Here is a 21,906-nt window from a genome sequence, read left to right as displayed (position 1 = left end):
CGAAAGAGTACTCAATGAGGATGGTTAGGACAATGCAAGTTGCTAAAATCCTCCCAAATAGAACCCTGTTGATCCAAAAAATCCAAAACTCAATTGATGAGGCACTCGGCTGACCAGTGGTGGGAAATATTATCAGTCAGTCAGTCAGTCAGGAACTATCCCAGATTATGGGTACTAGATTAAGGGCCAGCCAAAAACTTTCGGTTCATATGTCCCACATCTTTTTTCCAAACTCTATGAGTCATTGCCAGCTTCCCAATGGCCAGAAGGATTATCCTCACAGAAGACACACAGAGAGGTTTAGTGCTGTTGCAAAGCTCACACCACCTACTGCAATTTCAACCAGCAGCTGCGCATCGCAGCAACAGTGGCCGCTGAAACTCAGCGTATTCTCCTCCCAGAGGGGACAACGCCCCCCCCCCTCCCCCCCCCAGCCGACACACACACACACACACACAAGCCTGCACCCATACACATGTCTGTACAGCAGGATTATATGCAGCAGGGATTGCACTACAGGAACCCACGAAGCACACACACACACACACACAATCAATAGATACAACTGACCAACTCTTCAAGTGATGATACATCTACCAGACTGACAGATATGATTCTCTAAGAGGTTTGTTGTAATTATATGAAGATGTGGCTGGAGAGCACCAAAACACAGAGGATTTTACCTCATGGGACGTTAATTGCTCAGCAAAACTTCATGGAAATCTGATATATTAGATTATGAGATATCAAGTGTAATGTTGTGATTTTAGCCCACAAGACAGGAGGGAGTCAGGAGTTCATTTGCTTCTTAAATGTCAAGGGAATAGAATATTCGATTTTAATATTATCTATATAGTACTACACATATATTTTAACACTTTTATTTATGTCTTCTTAGCTTTTATTTTGACTTTTTTACACTGCATCTCCCATTCCTGTCTGCCCACCGTTCTACTGTTTTGCAAAAATGATGAAAAATGAAGAAGATGAATTTGCAAAAACCAAAACTTGGACAATTTTTTGAATTTTGGTTTTCTCACTTTTGTTTTGGAAAACAAAAAACAAATAGACCACGTGATTTTGTTTTTTTATGATTTCAATGATACCCAGCCAGGGGTGATATTTTAGCCCCACCTCAGTAGAGATGAAGGAGCCACCAATTCACTTAAAGGGTCCAACTGCAGACCTCAAAACCTGCGGTACATGGAGGAAGTGTTGAGCTTGAATTAAAGAAGAAGGGAAACCTAAAGCCTGTCTTTAAGGCTTTTATAATATTATTCATATTCTCTGAGTGAAACAAAAGCTGTTTAGTTAGCTTTTGGGATCGGCCCCTGCGTTATATAAAAAGGCTATAGAACATGACATCAGGGAGAGAACTAGCTTCACTTTAGGGGACCCTGCGCTCTTTACGGTGGCGTCTTAAAAATGTGGACAACATCGTTTCTCTTTAAAAGTGAAAGCACCAGAGAAAATAATCAAAAACACAACAAAACTCCAGCCTTCGGCGGCATTGTCTCTACATCTAGAGACTCTGGTTTCCCGGCTGCTCGGGAACTGCGGCGAAGAGGAGGAGCGCTTCCAATACACTGAGCCTCGCCTCCATTACAGCAAATAAACTACATTCATCACATGTATCATTATTACTAAAGGAGGCAGAGGAATAACTAAACATAAGACACACACAGCAGAGAGAGAGAGAGAGGGAGGGAGAGAGAGTCATCAGTAACGAGGCTTCGTACTAACGACTATGAACAACTCTACATATCAAACACAGGGAGTCATAGTCATAAAGACCTGCCTCTAATAAAAGTCTGTTACGCTCTGGAGTTGAAGTAAATAAAGACTAAACTATTGTGGATCCAGACGGAGGCTGTGCTCTGTGAGAGAGACTGAATAACAAAGATATTGTGTCTCTTCTCACTTTCTCTCTGAGTGATCATGTTACAGTAAATACAGCTGAAATCACAGCTGACAGATGACATCACAGTTACAAAAACAAGACTAGGTTTTAACCTAGTCTTGATTTCATTTATTCATTTTTTTTCACATTTACTAACAGTAACCGTTGTTTCCTGTTTGTCTCTGTGCGTCCCTGCAGGTTACCTGTACGTTACCTGTCTCATCCAGAACTGTTCCGACAAAATGGTGACAGCTCAGTTCCTGGGCAAGATCGACTACAACTCGTTGTTGGTGCAGGACGACTACATATTTGTGAAGGTAAACATCAAAAATTACCAGAGTATCAGTATCAACATGTTGAGGAAGCACTAATTAATGACCTTACCTTTCCGCATGATTAAGAGTACAGCAAAAATATCCTGCCTGCTCCATTACGCCTTAATAACCTTCTACATGAACCTGTTAATTCGTTTTTAAATTCAATCTCAGGACTCAGTTAATTGGTCTACAAATGCATCAATATGTGTAGCTTGTCTATTTAAGATGACACCTTAACATGCAGTATTGTAATTTAATGTAAGTGCTTAGTGCTTCACAAAATTCGGACATTCCTCACTAGAATGTGCACTTTCATGGAAAATGTGCGATTGCTTCAAGCTGCCGCAGCTCTCAGCGCTTTACTGCAGTAAAGTTGAAACACCAATAGAGGAGCCTCAAACACCACAAACGACTTGCACAACACTGATTTGTTTACAATCTCATCTCGTTTAGTGGCATAAAATGCGTTAGAGCCCATTAAGTGCCAACACCATACACCAAGTGTGGGTAACATAAAGACAGCTGTAGTTTAGTTAACCAGTTAACAGTTATTTTTGCTAGTTTATTTTTTTCCACTGAAGTTCTACGTGCGCGATTCATCCGCCTGCCCCCCGGGGAGGCGTCTCACACTTTTGAAAACTGCTGCCGTAAACCACACACCTCTCACCTGAGCCAGGGAAAATTAAGCCTCAACTTCTAAACTTCACATTTTGTTGAAGCAAAAATGTCTTTGCTTTAAGAAGGAAAGCCTTAGTTGTGATTTGGGTATCTTCGTTAGAGCTTGAGAGAGAGCTGCTCTGTGTTACCAATCAGAGTAGGTTTAAACCTCAAACATGAAACCTCCATTGAGTTAGATGTATATGTCCTCAGAGAGAGGAGGTTTATTATTTATTATGGAGGTAAATCTGCGCCAGTTAAGGGGTTTCTTTCCTGCCTCTTGTCTTGGTCTTCACATGACTCACTGATTAAATCTCCAAAAAGCTGTAAAACCCTCCACTTTGAAAGTAAAAATCTCCAAGACTAAACATACTTAGCAGATGCAGAGTACAACAGTGAAACATCAAAGTCTTGTGAGTATTTTAAGGCTTGAGTGGAGTGAGTCGCTGCACGTATGTCAGAACAGAAAGCTAAGCTAAGCTAACTTTAAAGTTGAGTCTGTGCTCTCATAGGATCCCATTCATTTTTAAAATTCATAGAAACATTAATATAAAAATCAACCATTAGAGATATCGTCACAGAAGGTCACGGCACGCATTATAATCACACTTTCAAAATGAACGTCGTCTGCACTGAATTAATGCTTTTGAGTTTCACCTTTAAACGCACTGTACGTGTATGAAACCTGCATCTCCCCTCTTGTTTATTTCCATTCAGCATTTGTGCATATTGTGTTGCATCTGTCACTGTATCTATTCAGTCCACTGTGTTTGCACTGGGACTGCGCTGATAAACTCTGCGGCTCAGATAACACACAGGTCCGGCTGCTTGAAATGGAAAAGAACTGCTGTTTAGGACGGTGTGCGGAATTAATCGGGCCTTGTCTATAATTGACTTGCCATGCAGCGCAGTACTGTACACTCTGAAGAGACCCAGAGCTGAATCCCATTTGCATGTGATAACAGTTCAATATACGTGAACTGGTACAGTAGTATAGGATCCCTACAGAGGGATAGAGGAGTTGTTTGCATGTGTGTTGAGCATGTGTGCAAGAAAACTAGATTCTTATCCGGCAACAATAGGCAAGTCCATCACCCTCCTAGGATCAGCCTCCCGGTGTTCCCAGCACACTGATGTTAGATGTAGGAAAAATGTATGAACAGAAAACAAACATTTCACTTCCACATTTTCATTTCCAGATCATGCGTGGATATTTAGCAGACGTCACACAGCTCCCTGTAGAGACACAAAGGGGCTTCATACAGAATTCACAAGGTCATTCTAATAAAGCGCACCGGCAAAGAAAAGAAAGAGAGGTGGCAGATGCACATAGCAAATGTAGCAGTTGGTGTTTATTATCAGAGTAACACATGTAGCAAAGCGCAACAAAAACTAACATGAGATTGAGGGAAGCGAGAAACGTCGGAGTCTCCTTGGCCAAAATAAAAAAAAAATTTAAAAAAACTCCCCACACGACCTAGGAAATAAAACTCCTACGTTAACCTACACCGTCAAACAACAAGACAATCTCTAACCTAACGACCACAGCAACAACACAACAGACTCACAGGCAGGTTGGTGGCTAAAGGGGTAAGAACAGCAGTTGTAGGAGGCTGATTTAGGCTACGTCCACACTACTACGCACCTCTTTTGCTACGTTTTCACCTCCCCTCCAGACGACTCCGGAGTTTTCGAGCACCGAAAAGAGAGACTTGTGGAAACGCTGCTGACCTCGTTTTAGTTTGAAAGCTGTGGGATTGTGTTTTAGTCTGGGCGGGCGAAAAACAGAGACCTTTGGAAACGATGACGTAGACACCCACGGTCGCTCCCTGATTGGGTCTCATCAGCGGTCGTATGGACTTTTTCTTTTTTTTTTGAGAACGCTGTTTCCAAATGAAAACGTAGTAATGTGGACGTAGGCAGCCAACGAGGGACAGAGGGGGCGGGGCATGACTGACCTGCAACACGCTTGGAGAACATCACACACACTAGAACATCGGCGCACCTGTGAGCACATTTTGATGAACGCTTTTAACTGGTGTTAGTTCGTTTATAATTCCACAATTTACACTGACCCTCTGCTCTTTATGAGACTTCCACTGTTTCGGGAAAGCCTGATAACCAGGTCCACTACAGCGGGTTATTTGCTGGATTGATATGAAGGGAGGGGGTTGGGAACCGGCCCCTCCTGGTGCTTATCAGCTGTTAAGGCGCTATAGAAATATGCAGAGTCAGAGCTAAGAATGCAGAGTTAGCGTTTGAACACACACACACACACACACACACACACACACACATAAACACACTTCATTTCATCTCACTTTGCCAGCCATTCTTTTGAAAGTGATTCCTTTTGAAAACATGGTCGATAGCATTTCCTTCAGGGCTTTCATTTGGACGCCCCCACCCCACCCCAACCCCACCACCTCCACCCCCACCCCCCCCGAAAAAAAATTGCTTTTCATTGTTTCATCACTTTTTCATCACCGTTCAGCATAAATAAAAAAAGCCGTTGTAGTCGGCTCTTTTCAATCACAAATGATGGTTGTAATCACAGCGCCGATGATAGAGGCTCAGAGCCCAAAATAGAAGCACTGAATACAAAGTTCTCCATCAGATTTTAAAAGCAGCAGCTCTAAAAGTTTTAACGCTGCTCCTCTTACAAAAAGCCATATGGTGACAGGGAGTGTGTTTCAGAAAAGTGGGCTGCCAGGCGTCTGAGGTCATCACTTGGGATATGACACGTTCAGCTCCCGTTTAAGTCACTGTCAGTCACAGCGGTTTCCTTCACCGAGCTTCCTCTGCTAATATGTCTGCCTCGGCTGTTTGGGTATTCTGGATCAGCGTCTCATAAGCTTTCTGATGGGCTCTCTCAGCAGGGGGCAGCGTGATTCAGCCTTTTACCCACAGCTCGCAGGCTGTGAGGAGAATGCCAAGGTGTGTGCAGGAGAGAGAGCATTTCCTTGCATTTAACTTTCAGCGCGGTGTGACTCACCAACAACAGATGGTGAACTCTGCTCCTCACTCCGCTGACTGCACATCGGTTGATGTGTTTGACTGGTTCATTTTGTTAGAAGTCTTTTCTTCTGTCTGCAGGAAAAACTAGACACCACACCCATCGACATGTTTACGCTCCAACGTCTCACGGGCTGAACCACACCCGTATTCAAGCTCTACCTTCATTTTGATCTCAACTACACACTTGTGGAGTTGCACTAATGCATCTTGCAAGTTGTGATGATAACACACTGACAACATCTGTCCACAGACAGACAGACAGACAGACAGACACACACCTGCCAGTGTCCTCAAAACCACCTCTGTGGAAGCTACAGCAGGTGTCTCAAGGACCACATTTTGTGATGATACACCCACACACACACACACACAGACTCACGAGGTGAAAACAATAACGGCCAGATGGTAGATATAGAAATGTTGAACTCTAAATAAATACATTTTCTTACTTAAAAGCTTTGAATTCAGTCGTTCCCTGTTTCTCTGCAGCCGAGTGGCTCTGACTCTTCAGTCAGTTCTGATCTAAATGGACTGCACTAATACAGCTGCTTTCTAAACGTATGCAGCTTTCTGACAGGACGCGGCAACAGAACGTTGCGCTCTGAAACCCCTTTCGAAGTTCAATCCCGTTGAACTTCGAGTTGCGACGGACACCCACGCGGCCGATTAGAAACGAGGCATCCAGCCAGGCGTGGAAAGTGAACAGACAGTAGACCTGAAAACCGGTCGCTGTGGAAACGGAGCTTCTAACCCCAGACTGCTCTCTATACCTGTGGACACCCGCAGCCTCTTCCTTCCTGCTCCCCTTCTTTATTATGCTTGTTTCTTAGAGCTGGAAAGATACGTCTTAGTTTCTGGCAACGATAGGCCGTAAACATTCATAGTGACGTGTCCCGCTAGAAGTCTGGAAAACTCCGCCTTGTGTTTGCTCGGTCCTCTGCGACTCCCCTGAACAGTGCAATGGCCCGAGCGGCGAGTGCGGCGCAGATCGTGTCCTGTCTGAAAACCCCCGTTATGGACCACTCAATCATATCCATCCACTCAAGGCATATACAACAGAAGCCACATTCACCCATTCATACAGCGCTCTCTCCCCTGCACATACAGCACTTTTCTACCATACACACACATTCACACACCGACGATACGTTGGGAGCAATTTGGGGTCCAGTATTTTGCCCAAGGACACAAACCGCTGAACTTCCGATCAGTGGAGGACCTGCACTACCTCCTGAGCCACAGCCGCCCCAGTTTCAATTCAATTTCAATCCAATTTCAGTTTGCAAACTAGTCCCATGTTTCATTTAAACTGGCACAAACAAGGTCCTAAAAAGTCTTAATAAATATAGTTGATGGAACTTGTTCAGATTCTGTTGTCTTTTACTTCTTTAGCTCTTTGGACAGAAAATAAATCTACACCTATTTTGTGATGATTTGCCTCTTTGTGTTTCATCAGTGGAAGTTGAATATCTTTGGGCTTTTGACAAAACAGCTGTCCAACGACGAGGATTTTTCACTGTTTGTGGATGAATTATAGACCAAACTGTTTATTGATCAATCAAGAAAATAACAAGCAAATCAGTCGCTATTGACAATAACTGTTAGTTGCAGCCGTTCAATGAATCCACTATTTTGGTGTTTGAAAAATGAAGCGGAATGAGACACAAGCTCGTTCCAGAGGAAACCATTTTGTCATTTTTAACTTTTGGATAGTGCGCAGGTTGTTGCCAGAAGAATGTGTCGTGTCATGTGTGGTTTATTTCATTTTTTCGTCCCTTTGCCAGGTCACAACGGGGAATCGCACCAAGCACTACGTGTCCTATCGGCGCAACGAGTTCGTCCAGATGAGGTTCCCCAAGTACGCCCTGCCGAAGGTAAAGCACAGCTTCCGCTTGTTTTTGCAAATGTATTCATTACTTCCCAAAAAAAAAGAGGACAAGACATTTTGCTGAAGATGCACACGGATCGCTGTCGTGTTTTTCATAAACATTAGACATCATGATGAAGAAGGGCCAATCAGAGGAGCGACTGAGTGCTCCATGATCGTCTAAGTGATGTTAAGGGCTTTAAAACGCCGATAGCGATACACTACGCAGTACGTTACTCAAACACTGAACACATTTCTTGCTATAAGCAGAAAACACCACTTATTATTAACAGCAGTTTAAATATATCGGTGCCTTCTCTGACATCCTGCATGACGTACCGCAGAACCTGCTATCACACCATTTCAGAGAGGGATGGGCATAGATGTAACACACAGGTGTTCAAATATTTTTTCATTAAAAGTTAGAATTCAAAATGTGAAGCTAAAATTTTAAACTAATATGAGGTTTCAGTGGACGAATCATCTTCCAAAGTCATTTGCTGAAAGTACGAAACTCCCTTTGCTTTTTGGGCTTTTTGGGCTTTTCGTGTGCTCAGTGTCTGCTTGTCATTGTTGCTGCTGAAGCTCGCTGCTTTCCTGCAGCTCCTCCAACTTACTAGCAGCTGCAGCAGCCGGCTCTAAGCCCTTGCTGCTAGCTTACACCAGCTGACTCTGGTAGCTGCAGCATCTTTATTTCAGCTGTTAAATCTGATAGCACGTGTTATTTACACCTCATGGATTATGTGTGATCCCGTAAATCTCAAAACAATTGCTGCCCACACAGTGGCTAATTCTAGTCCGCGCTAGGTTGACAGGTGAAAGGGCAGAGCGGATAAAGATGGCTACCCGGAGGACACATCACTCAGCCACAGACTCAGGAGTTTGTTGAGGAGTGAGGAGTTTGTTGTGAGCAATATCTACTAAACCAGAAGACTTATCACAACAGTTTGTGTCTGTGACGTCTGAAACCCCGGCTGTCTGAATCTGTGTTTATGAGACTGTCACTGGTTCACTGCAGTTCAAGGAGGAAACACTCAGTCATGGTGTTGATGATTATTTCTCTCATCCTATGTCTTGTATTATATAAAAACATCATATGGATGTTAACAAGGTGAGACACTTGATTTTCATCAGAGGGAGATTTAAATGTTCAAAAAGCCAGTTTATGCATTTGAGGGTGAAGCGGCTCTTCCCTCCCTTTAAATATTCAGCTCTACAGCCCTCCTGCCGACGGTTCCACTTCTTGGTTGGTGTCAGATGTTTGGTACAGTATCTGTACTCAAATGAAAGCCAGTCCTCTGCCCGATACACGATCGCGCACATTAAATATTCACCACCAATCATCGACCCAGTCGCATCCCATGTCTCTGACATAGGCTGAGGCGATAAATGAGCTCCACGCCGATACAAGACCAGGCAGGAACCTTGGCTGGCGGCACCGGGGACACGGGGCTGTTGGAGTGTCTCACTGAGTGCTATTGAACTGTGCTGATTGAATGTGGAGCCCAGGGAGACGTCTCGTGTATTTTTTTCAGCTTTAAATTAAGAAAAGAAAACCTTTAAGACACTCGTTGGCATTGACACTCTGTCAGACAGGAGTGTGTGGAGTCTACACACACACACACACACACACACACACTCTTCAGGAAATGTATAGAATAACTCTTGTTCGACTCCAGCCCACCACTTAGATCTTATGCCTCAATTGCTTGACACTACCTCAGCTACAGTACTCAGTGATCCTTAAGCAAGGTGAGAGGGATTGAATTCACACACACGCACACACACACACGCACACACACACACATACTTTCAGCAATTAGAGATGATCGGGATCAATTGAAAAGGTGTGGCAGGAGAGCAGTGGATAAATCGGTTTGTGTATGAACGTGTGTGTGTTTGTGTGTGTGTGTGTGTGTGTACGTGTGTGTTTGGTTAAAGTATGCCCTAGTTGTTCTTTCTCTCTTGTCTCCCCCTCTCTCTACATGTGTCCTCTTACTTGGGTGAGCAGATAGGTCACACTCTTCAGCTTTTAGGTCGAGCGACACAGGGGGGGGGGGTTGGGGTAGAGAGGGAAATGAGAGATGGAGTGAGAGACGGAGGGGAGGAGCCAAGGAGAAAGTGTGTGTGTGAGGGTGAGAGAGGGAGTGTTCCCATGTTTTTCCACTGTGAATAATTGAAAGGTTGGAGGATGAAAAATGCAGAGGCCATCAGAGGAAGCAGCTTGGCTCTGTCCTGCGAGACCTGACCTGAGTTATGGATTAACCGCACACACACACACACACACACACACACACACACACACACACACACACACACACACACACGCAGACAGACACATGCATACAGCTTACTGGGCTGTGAAATAACAGGTAATACGTGTGCCTTTTTGCTCTGTTTCCATCCTCTCCCTCGCTGTCTATCGCCCAGGATGTAATCACCTTTCTGTTTAACCAACTACAGCGCAGAGTCAGCTTCAGTGGACCAGATAGGTTGTCTGTGGCTCAAGGGCACTGCAGCAGTGGAAGGAGTCTCTGGTGAAATTGCCAGGAAGCTCAAATCTATTCTGTACCTCCACAAACCCATGCCCATTTTTTTTTCCACATCTTAGACTTGTGCGATTATTGGATGTTTCGTGGGTTTGTTCAATAAACACACAGAAGATTGTAACTGTTCGTGCGGTATTAGCTTAGGCACACGCTTGTCTACAGATTGGATCACATTTTATGACCAATCGGTGCAGGAAACCAGGTCGTTCCAAAGGGGTTCGCTCACTTTCTCTTGCCACTGGAAATCCACGTCCTTGTCAGTGTCGGGCTCAGAGCGCGAGGTTGGGATCGACACTGGGGATTTGTTTGTTCACTTTTTTCACGCCCTCATTTCATTAAAACAGTCGAAATCAGTCCGAGACATCTGACGCCTGAGTTATCAGTGTTGTGCCGTGACGCCATTTTGATATATGCTTCTAATTACCAAAGGGGATTGATCTTATCTTTAAGACGGTATGTTTAAGAAGGCCGGATGCAGCCAGAAGCCAGTCGAGTGTTTCCGAAGAGTAAAATGTGTGGGCCAACCGTATCAAAGGCCTCTTTACAGAATTCAGTGTGAATAATGTCCAAGGGGCACGATGAGGATTTTAATATGATTAATGGGATCTGTTGAGTGTGAAAGGAAATGAGCTCAATGCTGCTGAGAGAGGGTGAGCACACTGAAGAGGCTATTATATCACAGATGACTGCCAGGGGAAATCTGGCATCAGATGTTGTCCATTTTTTTTTTTTTAATCAAATGAGCAAGACGCTCCTCACACTTCTGACCAAGTCTGGGTAATGATGGAGTTTAACCCCGTGAAAAGCTCGGAGCCCGGAGAGACTGTAGCAGCGCATGTGAGCTCCCAGCAGGAATACGAGAGACACGACATGAGCGAGGGACCTTCTTACGTCAAGAGAGTATTCGAGTTTGAGCACGTGCAGTGAGACAGAACGTTTGACATTGATGTACACGGGAATTTGGTAAAAGAGCAGAAGGCAAGTAACACAGCTGGAGCCGGAGCTTGGAGTCTCCGCCCTTCAACCCTACAGTAAAAGGGCTCCGGACTTAACCCGTCCGCCGGTTGCCACGGTGCGAGCAACTTTTCTCGGTTGGTCGCACCAGCGCGTGATTCGGTCGCACCCTTTCGCTGCGGCGTGGTGTCAAGCCCGGAGGAGAGTGGCAGTGGCTTGAGGCGGATAAAGGTCGAAAGGCTGCGCAGGTCGGGTACCACCTGACGACCTCTCCTCTCGGCCAAACCCAGTCAGTCAGTTTGAGGACTGACGTGACACGACATCTTTGTTGTAATACAAAGCAATACGTCAAGTCAGGATTTCAGCCTGAGAGTAAAGAAGAATGCGCTTTAAGCCAAACGGATGGCATTTTCAATTTTACGCAGCTTGTCATGCCAGACGCTGACATTTCCCATGACCATTTGTCTTGCCCTTATCATGCTATATTTAGCTCCTTTAGCTATGGTGAAATGTAAAAGCCCATCTCAAATGCCACTGACTCCAGAAATAGAGCAGAGAATGCAGGTAGCCTGGAGCTTCAACCACATTTTCAGAAAGTGTTGCGCAATCTGCGTTCTGGCTTTGTATTTTTGCTTGTGGTACCAGTTCGTCAACCGGTTTAAAGGTGGACTGGGATCAGGTTGAAGTAAACATTTTGATGAAGTTGCCATGTTTTCAACAACTGGCCTTTTTTTTTGTCCTTTTTAACCGTTCCTACCATCACACCATCTGTACACTTAGACCCTTTACAAGTGAGGGAGAGATTCTGCTTGTAAAACACATTTGTTAAAACTATTAAAATGTTATTAAAAATTCCATTTTGTATTCAGGACATTTCTGTAGTTTCCAGACTTTGGTTACTATGAGAAAAACAAATGTTCCCTGTTGAAGCTTCTTTACAGCTTCAGTGTGACAAACTGTCCTAGTTGTATTCACAGTCTTTGAGACTGTTCTACATGCCGTAGCTTCCAAAAGCAATCTCTTTGAATTTCTCATCTCAACCAAATCCACTCGGTAAAGTTCACCTTTTTGGCGTCTGCTCACTGACGGAATAGAAAAGGTTCTTTCAGCTGCCGTTCGTCACATCCGTGTTCGAAATTGGCTCGACAGCTGTGTTTGATCTGTATTTAAGGTGCAAACTGTAGGCTTAGGAGCAAGCTCTTCACAGGTAAAGACATATGCAGACTTAAGTTGTGTGTATGTTTACCAATCTGGTTTTGTGCGTCTGTGTGGGGTTGGTGGGGGCTCAAGCGTTGGAAGAATTACCACCTACCCGGACACAACCTCCTTCTAAAATCTTCCCTTAAACACACAGTTGTAAGATTTCAAAGGCAATGTAGAAACAGTGCGAGGCAAATAATGTATACATGCATCCACTACATGTTATGTCTCTAATATTATGTTTACCAATCTGGTTTTTTACTCACTATGACATCACATATTTCATGGCACAGATTGCCATTTAAAAAAAAAAAAAAAAAAAAATGCTATTCAAAGATTCACAGATGACTGCTCACATGATTGAGGGGCACCCACCCAGTGACTGATTCAAGAGTCATTAATCACACTTTACAACTGCTAGGACATGGCAGTAATCTGCAGCATCATGGGAACTTACTTATGGTCTACGTTACTCCTGTTTCATGCAGAGTTGAGTTAAGGCGTTTCAGCCTTTTGCCCCAAGTCACAAAAAGGAACTTATTTGCGAGTCTCTGATGTAACCGTTGAAAAGCTGATCAAATCATATAAATAGAGAAACAAAACAGCATGTGTAGGCAAAGGTGACTGAAGAGAGTTCTGCCTTTGGGAAAGACGGGTGGCCCAGAAAGCCAAAAAGGAATTATCAGCCAATCGGACGATCACGTTCTGTTCTGTGAGTTCACTGTAATGCCCTCAGGCCGGCGTTGCAATGTGCCCCGTAGGAGCATAAACCGCTGCTCCAAGTCATTTTGTTAGATTTAAATTTTTTAATTTAGTCATTCATATATTTATATTATTTATTCACTATAGGAACTGTAACATATTTTGTTATTTTTGTTCTATTTTACATGTTTTATTTTTATTTTTGTTACTTCTGCTGCTTGTTGTTCCTTGTAGTGACTCATGTATGTCAGTCTGTTGCCTCTGACATTAACTTATTTGCCTGCGAGCTTTGAGGTTGTGTGTGTGTGTGTGTGCAGTGGGTGAGCTGCAAAAGGAATTGCCCTTTTTTGTGGTTGGATAAAGTTGTGTGATCTGAATGTGAATGTAAGGGAAAGTGTGTCCGAACCTCTACTGTGCACGTATTAAAAAACGCGTTGCTTGTACACGTGTTCAGTCAGTGTTGCTGGCGTGTATTTAGGTCGTCACTTAGACACACTGTATTTTCTGTAGAGGAGGATTATGTTTTCAGCCACTGTGGTGGGAGGAGGGTCTGACTCTGAATGTTAAAAGGCAGCTGGAGTTGAAGTTTGCACACTTCTCGGCGCCAACTTCTCCTCGAGCTCCAAACTGCTGCCTGAGCCGAGCATAATGCTTTCAAAGTGATTGGGAAGCTGCATTCATGGATTTATAATCAGAGAGGAGGGGATGGGGAAAAAGGAATGGGAGATGAAGTGAATCAGAAAGAGTTCAAACAAGACCTGAAGAGAGTACACTTTCCCTCTCACAGCTGTTCACAACAACTAGGAAGGAAAAATGGTGTTTGTATGCTTTTGGTATCAAACATTGTTCTTTCACTTAGCTTCTGTGGAATGCCATCTAAATCAATATTGAATAAATAAATAAATAAATAAGGGTATGAAATAAATCCTGAAATAAATGAAGAGGCAATATATGTAGAAATATATAAATAAAAGTAAATATATAAGTGAGTGAATAAATAAATGCTGTTTCTTTGGTCTGTGAGATAACCACGCCTCCTCATTTGAATATAACAGATGGAAGTAAAAAGAGTAGGGAAATAAATGTGGCATTGGGAAATAAAAGTCTCCAGAAATAAATAATTGTGGAATTATAAAATAAAAGTCCCCTGACATAAATAAAAAGTTCTTTTTATTTATTTATTTACTTATTCATTTATTTATTTCTCACATCATATTTCTACATTTATTACCTAATTTATTTATTTCAGGATTTATTTCATAGCTGTATTTATTTATTTATGTATTTAATATTGATGTAGATGGAGATTGTAGAATAATTCTATAAACCCTTAAATGTACAATCATTTCTTTGTCATAGTTTCTCAGCGTCTCCAAAGGAGTGAAAAGAGCTGATTTGGAACCAGTCTGATTATACATTACAGGCTAACCATGTCAACAATGTGTTAATGTAAACTGACCCTGGATCTGCCATTAATGATCCAATTACTTCTCTGCTGACATCGCAGGAGGCAGCCGCCCAGCGCCTCGGATAAACTCTTCTCCACTTCGTGGTCGGACCATCACTTGAGCTTCACAGAGTGACTCAGGAACAGTAGATATTAGGAGATCAGTGCACAGCTTTCTCTACCGTTACTACTCAGAGCCCATAACTATAAATCCAAGTGTAATAGAGCTCTAGTGTTTTTTTTCTGAGCAGGGTGGCGGCGTCTCGGGCGTCTTCCCCTGTGCCCTGATGGCTTTATCTTAGAATGTTATGTTAATGTAATCACTAACAAAGTGTAAAGTGCTGAGTCACCATCTGTGCAGTCGTTATAGTCTTTCATGAGTGATGAAGCAATTTGCATCGGAGGCTCACGAGCTTCGAAAAGAAAACCTAACAAGTTCTCTAAACTGTCGGAAACAGTTTTTCAGCGTGCTCTCTTATTTCCCCCAGTTTGTTCCTGTGACTCTGTGTTTATTGGATTATGTTCTGGCTCTCAGTCAGCTGGTGTAAAACTTTGCTGCTATTACTGTTCTATCTGTTCTTCTCCATCTCCTGGTTCATTCTACTTTTTCCTCTTACTTCTTGCCTCCTGTCATCACTTGCTGCTTTTAGTTGTTTTTTTTTCTGCTTTACCCTACACTTGTGTTTGTCTTACTTTTCTTTCTTTCTTCCTTTTCAATGTCTAATGTCTTTTTGGTTTTTTCCCCTTCATATGTTTTTCTCTTTAATGATCTCCCTGAAGTACGGCGGCCCTGAGAGCTCAACCCAACTTCAGAAAACACATGCAAATAGACGACAACACAAACAGCTTCAGAAACTATCTTCATCAGTTTGACGACACATGAGCCGCAAATAGTCACAGCGCAACAGAAGCGTTTCCAGGGGACGCTAAAAAGTGATGCACTTGGCTGGCACGCACTTGTTGTCGAATGCTTTTAACTTCAAAAGTCACAGTTGGGTGTTGAACAAGAAGTGCTCTCTTATTTCCCCAGGCCAGGATCACTTTTTCCTTTTTAAGACATTTTTTGCCTTAACTTCGATATCAACTGCGAGAGAGGGAGAGAGAGAGAGAGAGAGGAAAGTCGGGGAGAGAGAGAGAGAGGATGATGATATGCAGCAAAGGGCCACAGGTTAGACTAAACCCAGGCTGCTCCGGTTGGGATTTCTGTTGTGTTGTTGTTTTCTTCTGATGCCTTCCCCTCTCTCGCACTCCCAACACCGCTGATTCATGATAATACTGACATCTCCTTTTCTGACCCCCACTTCTCCCCCCGTCTCTCCACCTCTGCCCCCCAGGATGTTCAGATAGTGAGTACGGACGAGAACCAGGTCTTCCTCGCCCTCCAGGAGTGGTACCAGTCAGATACGTATAACCTGTACCAGTCGGACCCCCAGGGCGTCTACTACTCCATCGTCCTGGAAAACGTCCGCAGCACCAAGCAGCCGGAGGAGAACGTCCTCATTGACATCCTGGAGGTGAGATGGAGTGGAAGTGTTGTGAGTGTTGATCTCATGCAGTATTCAAAAATGTACACTTATACATTATAAATGAACCTCAGTTTCAAAATACATACATATATTCTACACAATGTAATTAGTTGGACTTGTGAACACGACTGAGGCAAAATGAAAGCTCCTTCTCCTCTGGGACTCTTCACCTCCAGACAGACCCTCAGTGTGACCCTCATGAAAAACCCACTCTTTAATTTACCTGTTGTCAGCCATAGGTATAGATTTTGGAGGGGATGCAGGGGATATGTCCCTCTCAGTATTTAGAACAAATGCACCCCCCCCCCAATAATAAACCAATATAATGTTACTCATAGACATGTCCAACAGGGACGGGTCTTGCGTTTACAGCACTGGGTTGTTTTTTTGAACAGCTCCTCCGACCTGAACAACCACACAGGTTGCTTTTTCAACCCTCTGATACCACCCATAGCAGTGTCTCCTGATATAGCGCCCCGGTTGTCATGATTACCATAATAAACACGCGACTGAACCAAGAGCGGTGTACCGATCGTCGCCCGTGGTTACTATAATAACGGTCATGTCTTGGTTAGGTTTGGGAAAAGGTGGTGATTTGTGTTCAAAAAAAGTGCTTCCTCAAGATTAGACATTCTTTGTTGTCATGGTTACAATAACAACAACGGACAGTCACGGACAATAGCAACAACATAAACAGTTAGTTTCACATGGGAATCATATTCATCCATCCACCACAACCTCCTCCTGACGTGGACTTTGTCTCTCTTTGTACTACGTCACCGCACTTTTCCCTTTGCTCCTGTCATCATTACTGCCACCACTAGATGTCTCCTAGCAACAAAACGTAACTATGGGTCATAATGACCTGCTGCACAGACGACCTGTGGGCTTGTTTTTTACAGGACAGTCTTGTTTTTTTTTTACTCCTAAAATATGAATATGATTTATGACCTCATACAACCACTGAATCTTTTGTAGCAAACATAATCATATCCGACACACATGCACGCACGTACGCACACACACACACACACACACAGAATTGTGACCTCAGTCAGACAGCGTCTCCTCCTCTCCTTTGGTGCTGTGTGCACACCAGAGGCTGCAGCTCCATGAAGGAGCCGGAGGGGAAAAGGAGGATGTTTGATATGAGAATTTTTTTCTCAAACAGTCTCAAAACAAATTGTGAGTCACTAGGTAATGTGTGTTTTTTTTGCATCTGCTTTCAGTAAGTGTTGTTTGTTGCTAGCTTGCTAAAACACCAGCAGTATTTGAGAGCCTTACTGCATTATAGCACAAACAGGGGGGGGGGGCATGGTTTAGAGTGAGTTTTAACAAGAGATGACAAAAGTCAGGGAGTGGTCTCTGCAATTTACAGAAAGTTCCTGCAGTGTGCAGGAGATGTATAATGTATCATGGTAACCTACACATCAGTTCATTCGTGCATCCATGCTTTGCTTAGGCCCTTTTTCCCTAGACAGGTCTTCCGGCCTATTTGGGGAATCCAGAGATTTGCCCAGACTCCATGGCATTATGTAATCCCCTCCAGCGAGTTCTGGGTCAGTCGCTCATTCTCCTCACAGTGGGGTATGCCAGAACACCTCCTCAGGGAGGCATCTGGGAGCCATCTTAATCAGATTTCTCAACAACCTCGACCGTCTCTTTTCAGTGCAGTGGAGCAGGGATGCTCACTCCGACCTCCTTCCAGAGTGTCTGACTCCTAATCTTGTGCCCAAACTCCATGGGAAGGAAACTCATCTCACCATCCAGAGACTCACTGCTTGAGTCACAAATCAAAGCCCATGGTGGAGGTGTGAAACTTCATGACATCACGTACCACACCACTCCTCCTGTCAGTCCCACGCTCTGTCTTGCCTTCACTCGAGAGCAAGAGTCCACAGAGTAAAAAAGAAAACCCTGCGTCGTAAATATTGTGAGCTTTCGAGCCTCAGCTAGAAGTGAACTCGATACAGCCAACATGAGTTTTTAAAGAGACTCCTACTGCCAAGTCTGGGCACAATTCATTCTCACATAAAACAAGCTTCAGGTATCCTGGTGGTTGCCACTGAAGTTTTCCCTTCTTACATACTGTTTATCTATCAACATCGAAAATCTTTCTGTACATGAAATGCAACACCACCGTCCCTTTTGTTTGTCTGATTTACACTAAAACAGTCGTAGCCTTTTAACACAAAAGCCCTTTTCAATTCTTAACTAAGTCTCACTTATGGCAATAACTTGTAATTAATGTTTTAATGATTTTAATAACATTTGCATGGAGGCTTCTGCTATCCGAATGTATGATTGAAAAACCCTCCAGTGTGTCAAGTTATGAAAGTGATTCTCATAAAGATATTGTAATCATAATAAGAGTTTATCTCAGGATCTGTCATTTTCAAAACAGAATGATTTATGTTCTGTCAAATTTCAAAAACTTAGATTTATCTCCTCTTATTTGTTTTTGTTGCATCTATTCCCAAAAAAAAAAAAAAAAAAAAATCATTACTCAGCTTCTTCAATAGTGAAATCGTTGTCTGTCATATCTTGAAAAAAAAAAAAAAAAAGTTGTTCAGGAATGAGATTATGTAACGCGAGGGCTGGGTACTTGGCGTTACGGGTCACGTTTGATAAAAGAAACAGCTGGATGGAGTTTTTACTTCTCTCCACTTCATAACAAGAACACTTCCTGTTGCTAAGTCACATTCGCTCAACTGACCAATCAGAGATGTGTAAATAATTATCCGTATAAATACTGTAAATATATATATATTTTTTTTTTTAGCAAATTAACTCAAATATACAACATGAATTAACATTTAAACCTTACAATTAAGATAGACAGTTCCGCTGCAAACTACAGTCCAACTCAATCCATCTTACATTAATCATGAAGACTTTTGTTGTGCTGTACGTTGTAGCATTCAAGCTACTCTTAATCTTTGTGTCTGAGCATTTTGGCAAAAGTCTCTCGATAAATGGTCACAGAGAAAAGTGGAGGAGGTAGATGGAAAGAGCTATTGCTGGAGAGAAGAATGGACCACACGCAGCAGAGGCCCCTCGCTGCAGAACACATTTCCCTCTCCTCTTACATCGCTCGCTCGGGGCGGCACTCTCACCACATACTGTAGATAGAGACAGAGAAGCCGACGACGACGCACAGGGGGATGGGTGAAGGCTGGGGGCAAACGGAAGCAGAAAAGTGAAGAGAAGAGATGAGGTGCAGACATAAAGGAGAGAAGCCCTGCGTCCGGAGATAATACAACCCGGCTTATGTGCTTTGATTTAAACAATCACCTTCTTTTTTTGTTTCACTCTGTAAACATCAGTGCTGTATAATAAATAGCAAATGGAGCTCGGGGAGTCTGTGGTCGCAGACGTGTCTGACACGCTGCCTGGCTCTGTTTAAATGTCTGTCCGTGTCGTCTTCATCGTCGTCTCTCTGTTAAATGTTTCAGCTTCAGAGGCTGCAGCTAGTGATGTCACAGCCACAGAAACCATGCAGTGTGTATTGATTTCAGCGGATTCAACTTTTACAGCCCTGCACTTTCTGTGTCAGTGGTTTGCTTTCAGCCTCCAAGTAAAGGCATGGCTCTGTAATGTATTAGTCCATGGGTAATCAGGTTTCAACCACATTCTCTTATATGTTCTGGTTGATATTCAAATCTAGCTTTATAGTTCAAGGTAAAGTTACAATCCGGCCACAGCAGTTTTATGTTGGGACTCTTTATGAGACCTCTGCTTCGCTATATTTAGTCTTAACTGAATCTCTACTGAGGATGTTGCACAGAGCCTCGGTGGGGCAGAAGAAACTACAGGACCAGGTTTCATGTTAAGACGACTGATTGTTGCCAAGCCATGCAAAACACTTATAGGAGTGTCTACGGTGGCTGCATCTTTAAGAAAACACATGCAAATGCACAAAACACAAACAAATTCAGAAAACATCTTCATCATTTTGGCAACACATGAGCTCATGTTAAGAATAATAGTATCTTAAATCCAAATAATGGGACGTGTGTGTGAGACTATGTAACATTTGAAACAAGAAATAGCACATTCATTCTCTTGAAACTGAAATATAAAAGGAAGGAGAGATTGTTATATGGACAACAATATGGAAACAACATGGAGTCTGGCCTGATAAGGTATTTTATTACACCTTCTCAGAAATCCCACTATGATAATAGTCTTCCTGTTTGCTGGAGAAACTGTGGAAATCAAAATACAAAACACAAAACACAAAACCCAAACCACTACGATATTTTCTGGGACCGCCCTGTCGTCAGAGACTATTGGAGAAAGATACACGAGGCCCTGCAAGACATTTTTAAATGTGATGTTCCTCTAGAAATGATGTATTTTGAATATATACCTCAAGTTACCCGACTTAAAATGCTATGTAGCTCACATTTCTGAGTCAGTTTTATGAGTTTACCTATGCACTTGTGCTACTGTCACTCTACATTTTAGAATTTCTGACGCCGTATCCGCACCTTTTGGCCGCAGTGGTCACAGTTCAGATAATGTCTTGCAAGGTTAACAAGCTGTCGTAAATCCACCTCGATCCCCAGGTGCGTGGAATCAAAGGTGTCTTCCTGGCCAATCAGAAGATCGATGGCAAAGTGATGACGCTCATCACCTATAACAAAGGACGAGACTGGGAACCCTTGGCCCCGCCTACCACTGACATGAATGGCAAGCCGATTAGCTGCAAAGCAGTAAGTACTGAGCCCCTTTTAGTTGCTGACTTTATTTACACTGTGTGTGTTTCCTCCATATAGCTACGCAGTGATACGTTAGAGAACCAAGTGCAATATAGTGCTGTGAAATGCATTACATCCTTGATGTTACATGAATATATATCCATCTCAAAGCTGGTCAGTATATATTGATATTATACAGCAGAGTCCCAGCGTCTGAGATCACTTTCCCAGAATGAGAAGAGACATGTTTAAAATTAATGAGAAATTAATTAAAAAAAAACATGTATAAACATGTAGAATTTTCATATGTAAGTTGTTTAAATGAACTTACATATATAAATTGAATATATATTGTTGACATATATGCTCACAACATGTTATACCATATAAAAATTCATCATAGATATTTTTGATATATGTACATATACAAATTTTACTATGGTTGTTTCATATATATTATAAACTTCATATATCCAGAGGATGTATATATGTGATAATAATATATCCTCTTATAGGAGACATATACAGCAACATCACTCTTGATATAGGAACATAGATGTCATATATTATATTTCTGTATGTGTATGTGTCTCTGCACACCGTGATGCAGCTGCAGCATCAAATACACTGAGAGCTGTTGACCAGCTTACTCTGACCAGCAGTGTGAACACAAAGCAGGAGAAGGGAGGATGAGTGTTGCACTTTGAGGAATGTGTGTGAGATGCCTGCCTGGCTTTTCCATCCGTCTTGTCAAAGTTGTTACTGCGAGGCAACAGCGGCAAAGAGCCATGAGTCAGCTGCAGTCTGATATCCATACATCACACCACACGCAGAGATAAAGGGGGGAGCAAGCCTGGTCCTTTATTTGAACCATCACTCTAGTCAGCTGAAAGGTTTGAAATGAGACGCAGATATCAGAGAATCAGCTCCAGACTGTGTGAGACACACACACACACACACACACACACACACACAAACCGATGTCGAACTCTTCTTCCCTATAGCTTCATCCGCTCCTCAGCTCTTCTGTAATCACGTCTTTACGTCTGCTGGTCATAGAGACGGC

The 21,906-nt window shown here is 42.9% G+C and overlaps 1 protein-coding gene across 1 annotated transcript in view; it reads left to right on the top strand.

The window, feature by feature from the left end:
* Positions 1-21,906, top strand: part of sorcs2 (sortilin related VPS10 domain containing receptor 2) — a 334,331-nt gene that overhangs the window by 290,478 nt on the left and 21,947 nt on the right. Inside the window, 4 exon segments of the mRNA XM_022752257.1 lie at positions 2,099-2,217; positions 7,677-7,766; positions 15,946-16,125; positions 20,709-20,855. Coding sequence (XP_022607978.1) covers positions 2,099-2,217; positions 7,677-7,766; positions 15,946-16,125; positions 20,709-20,855 — 536 coding nt within the window.

The sequence above is a fragment of the Seriola dumerili genome, unplaced genomic scaffold, assembly GCF_002260705.1.
Source record: "Seriola dumerili isolate Sdu_G_001 unplaced genomic scaffold, Sdu_1.0 BDQW01000167.1, whole genome shotgun sequence".
NCBI classification, from domain to species: Eukaryota; Metazoa; Chordata; class Actinopteri; order Carangiformes; family Carangidae; genus Seriola; species Seriola dumerili.
Note: the sequence above shows the minus strand (reverse complement) of the source record. Positions and strands in the feature narration are given on the sequence as shown.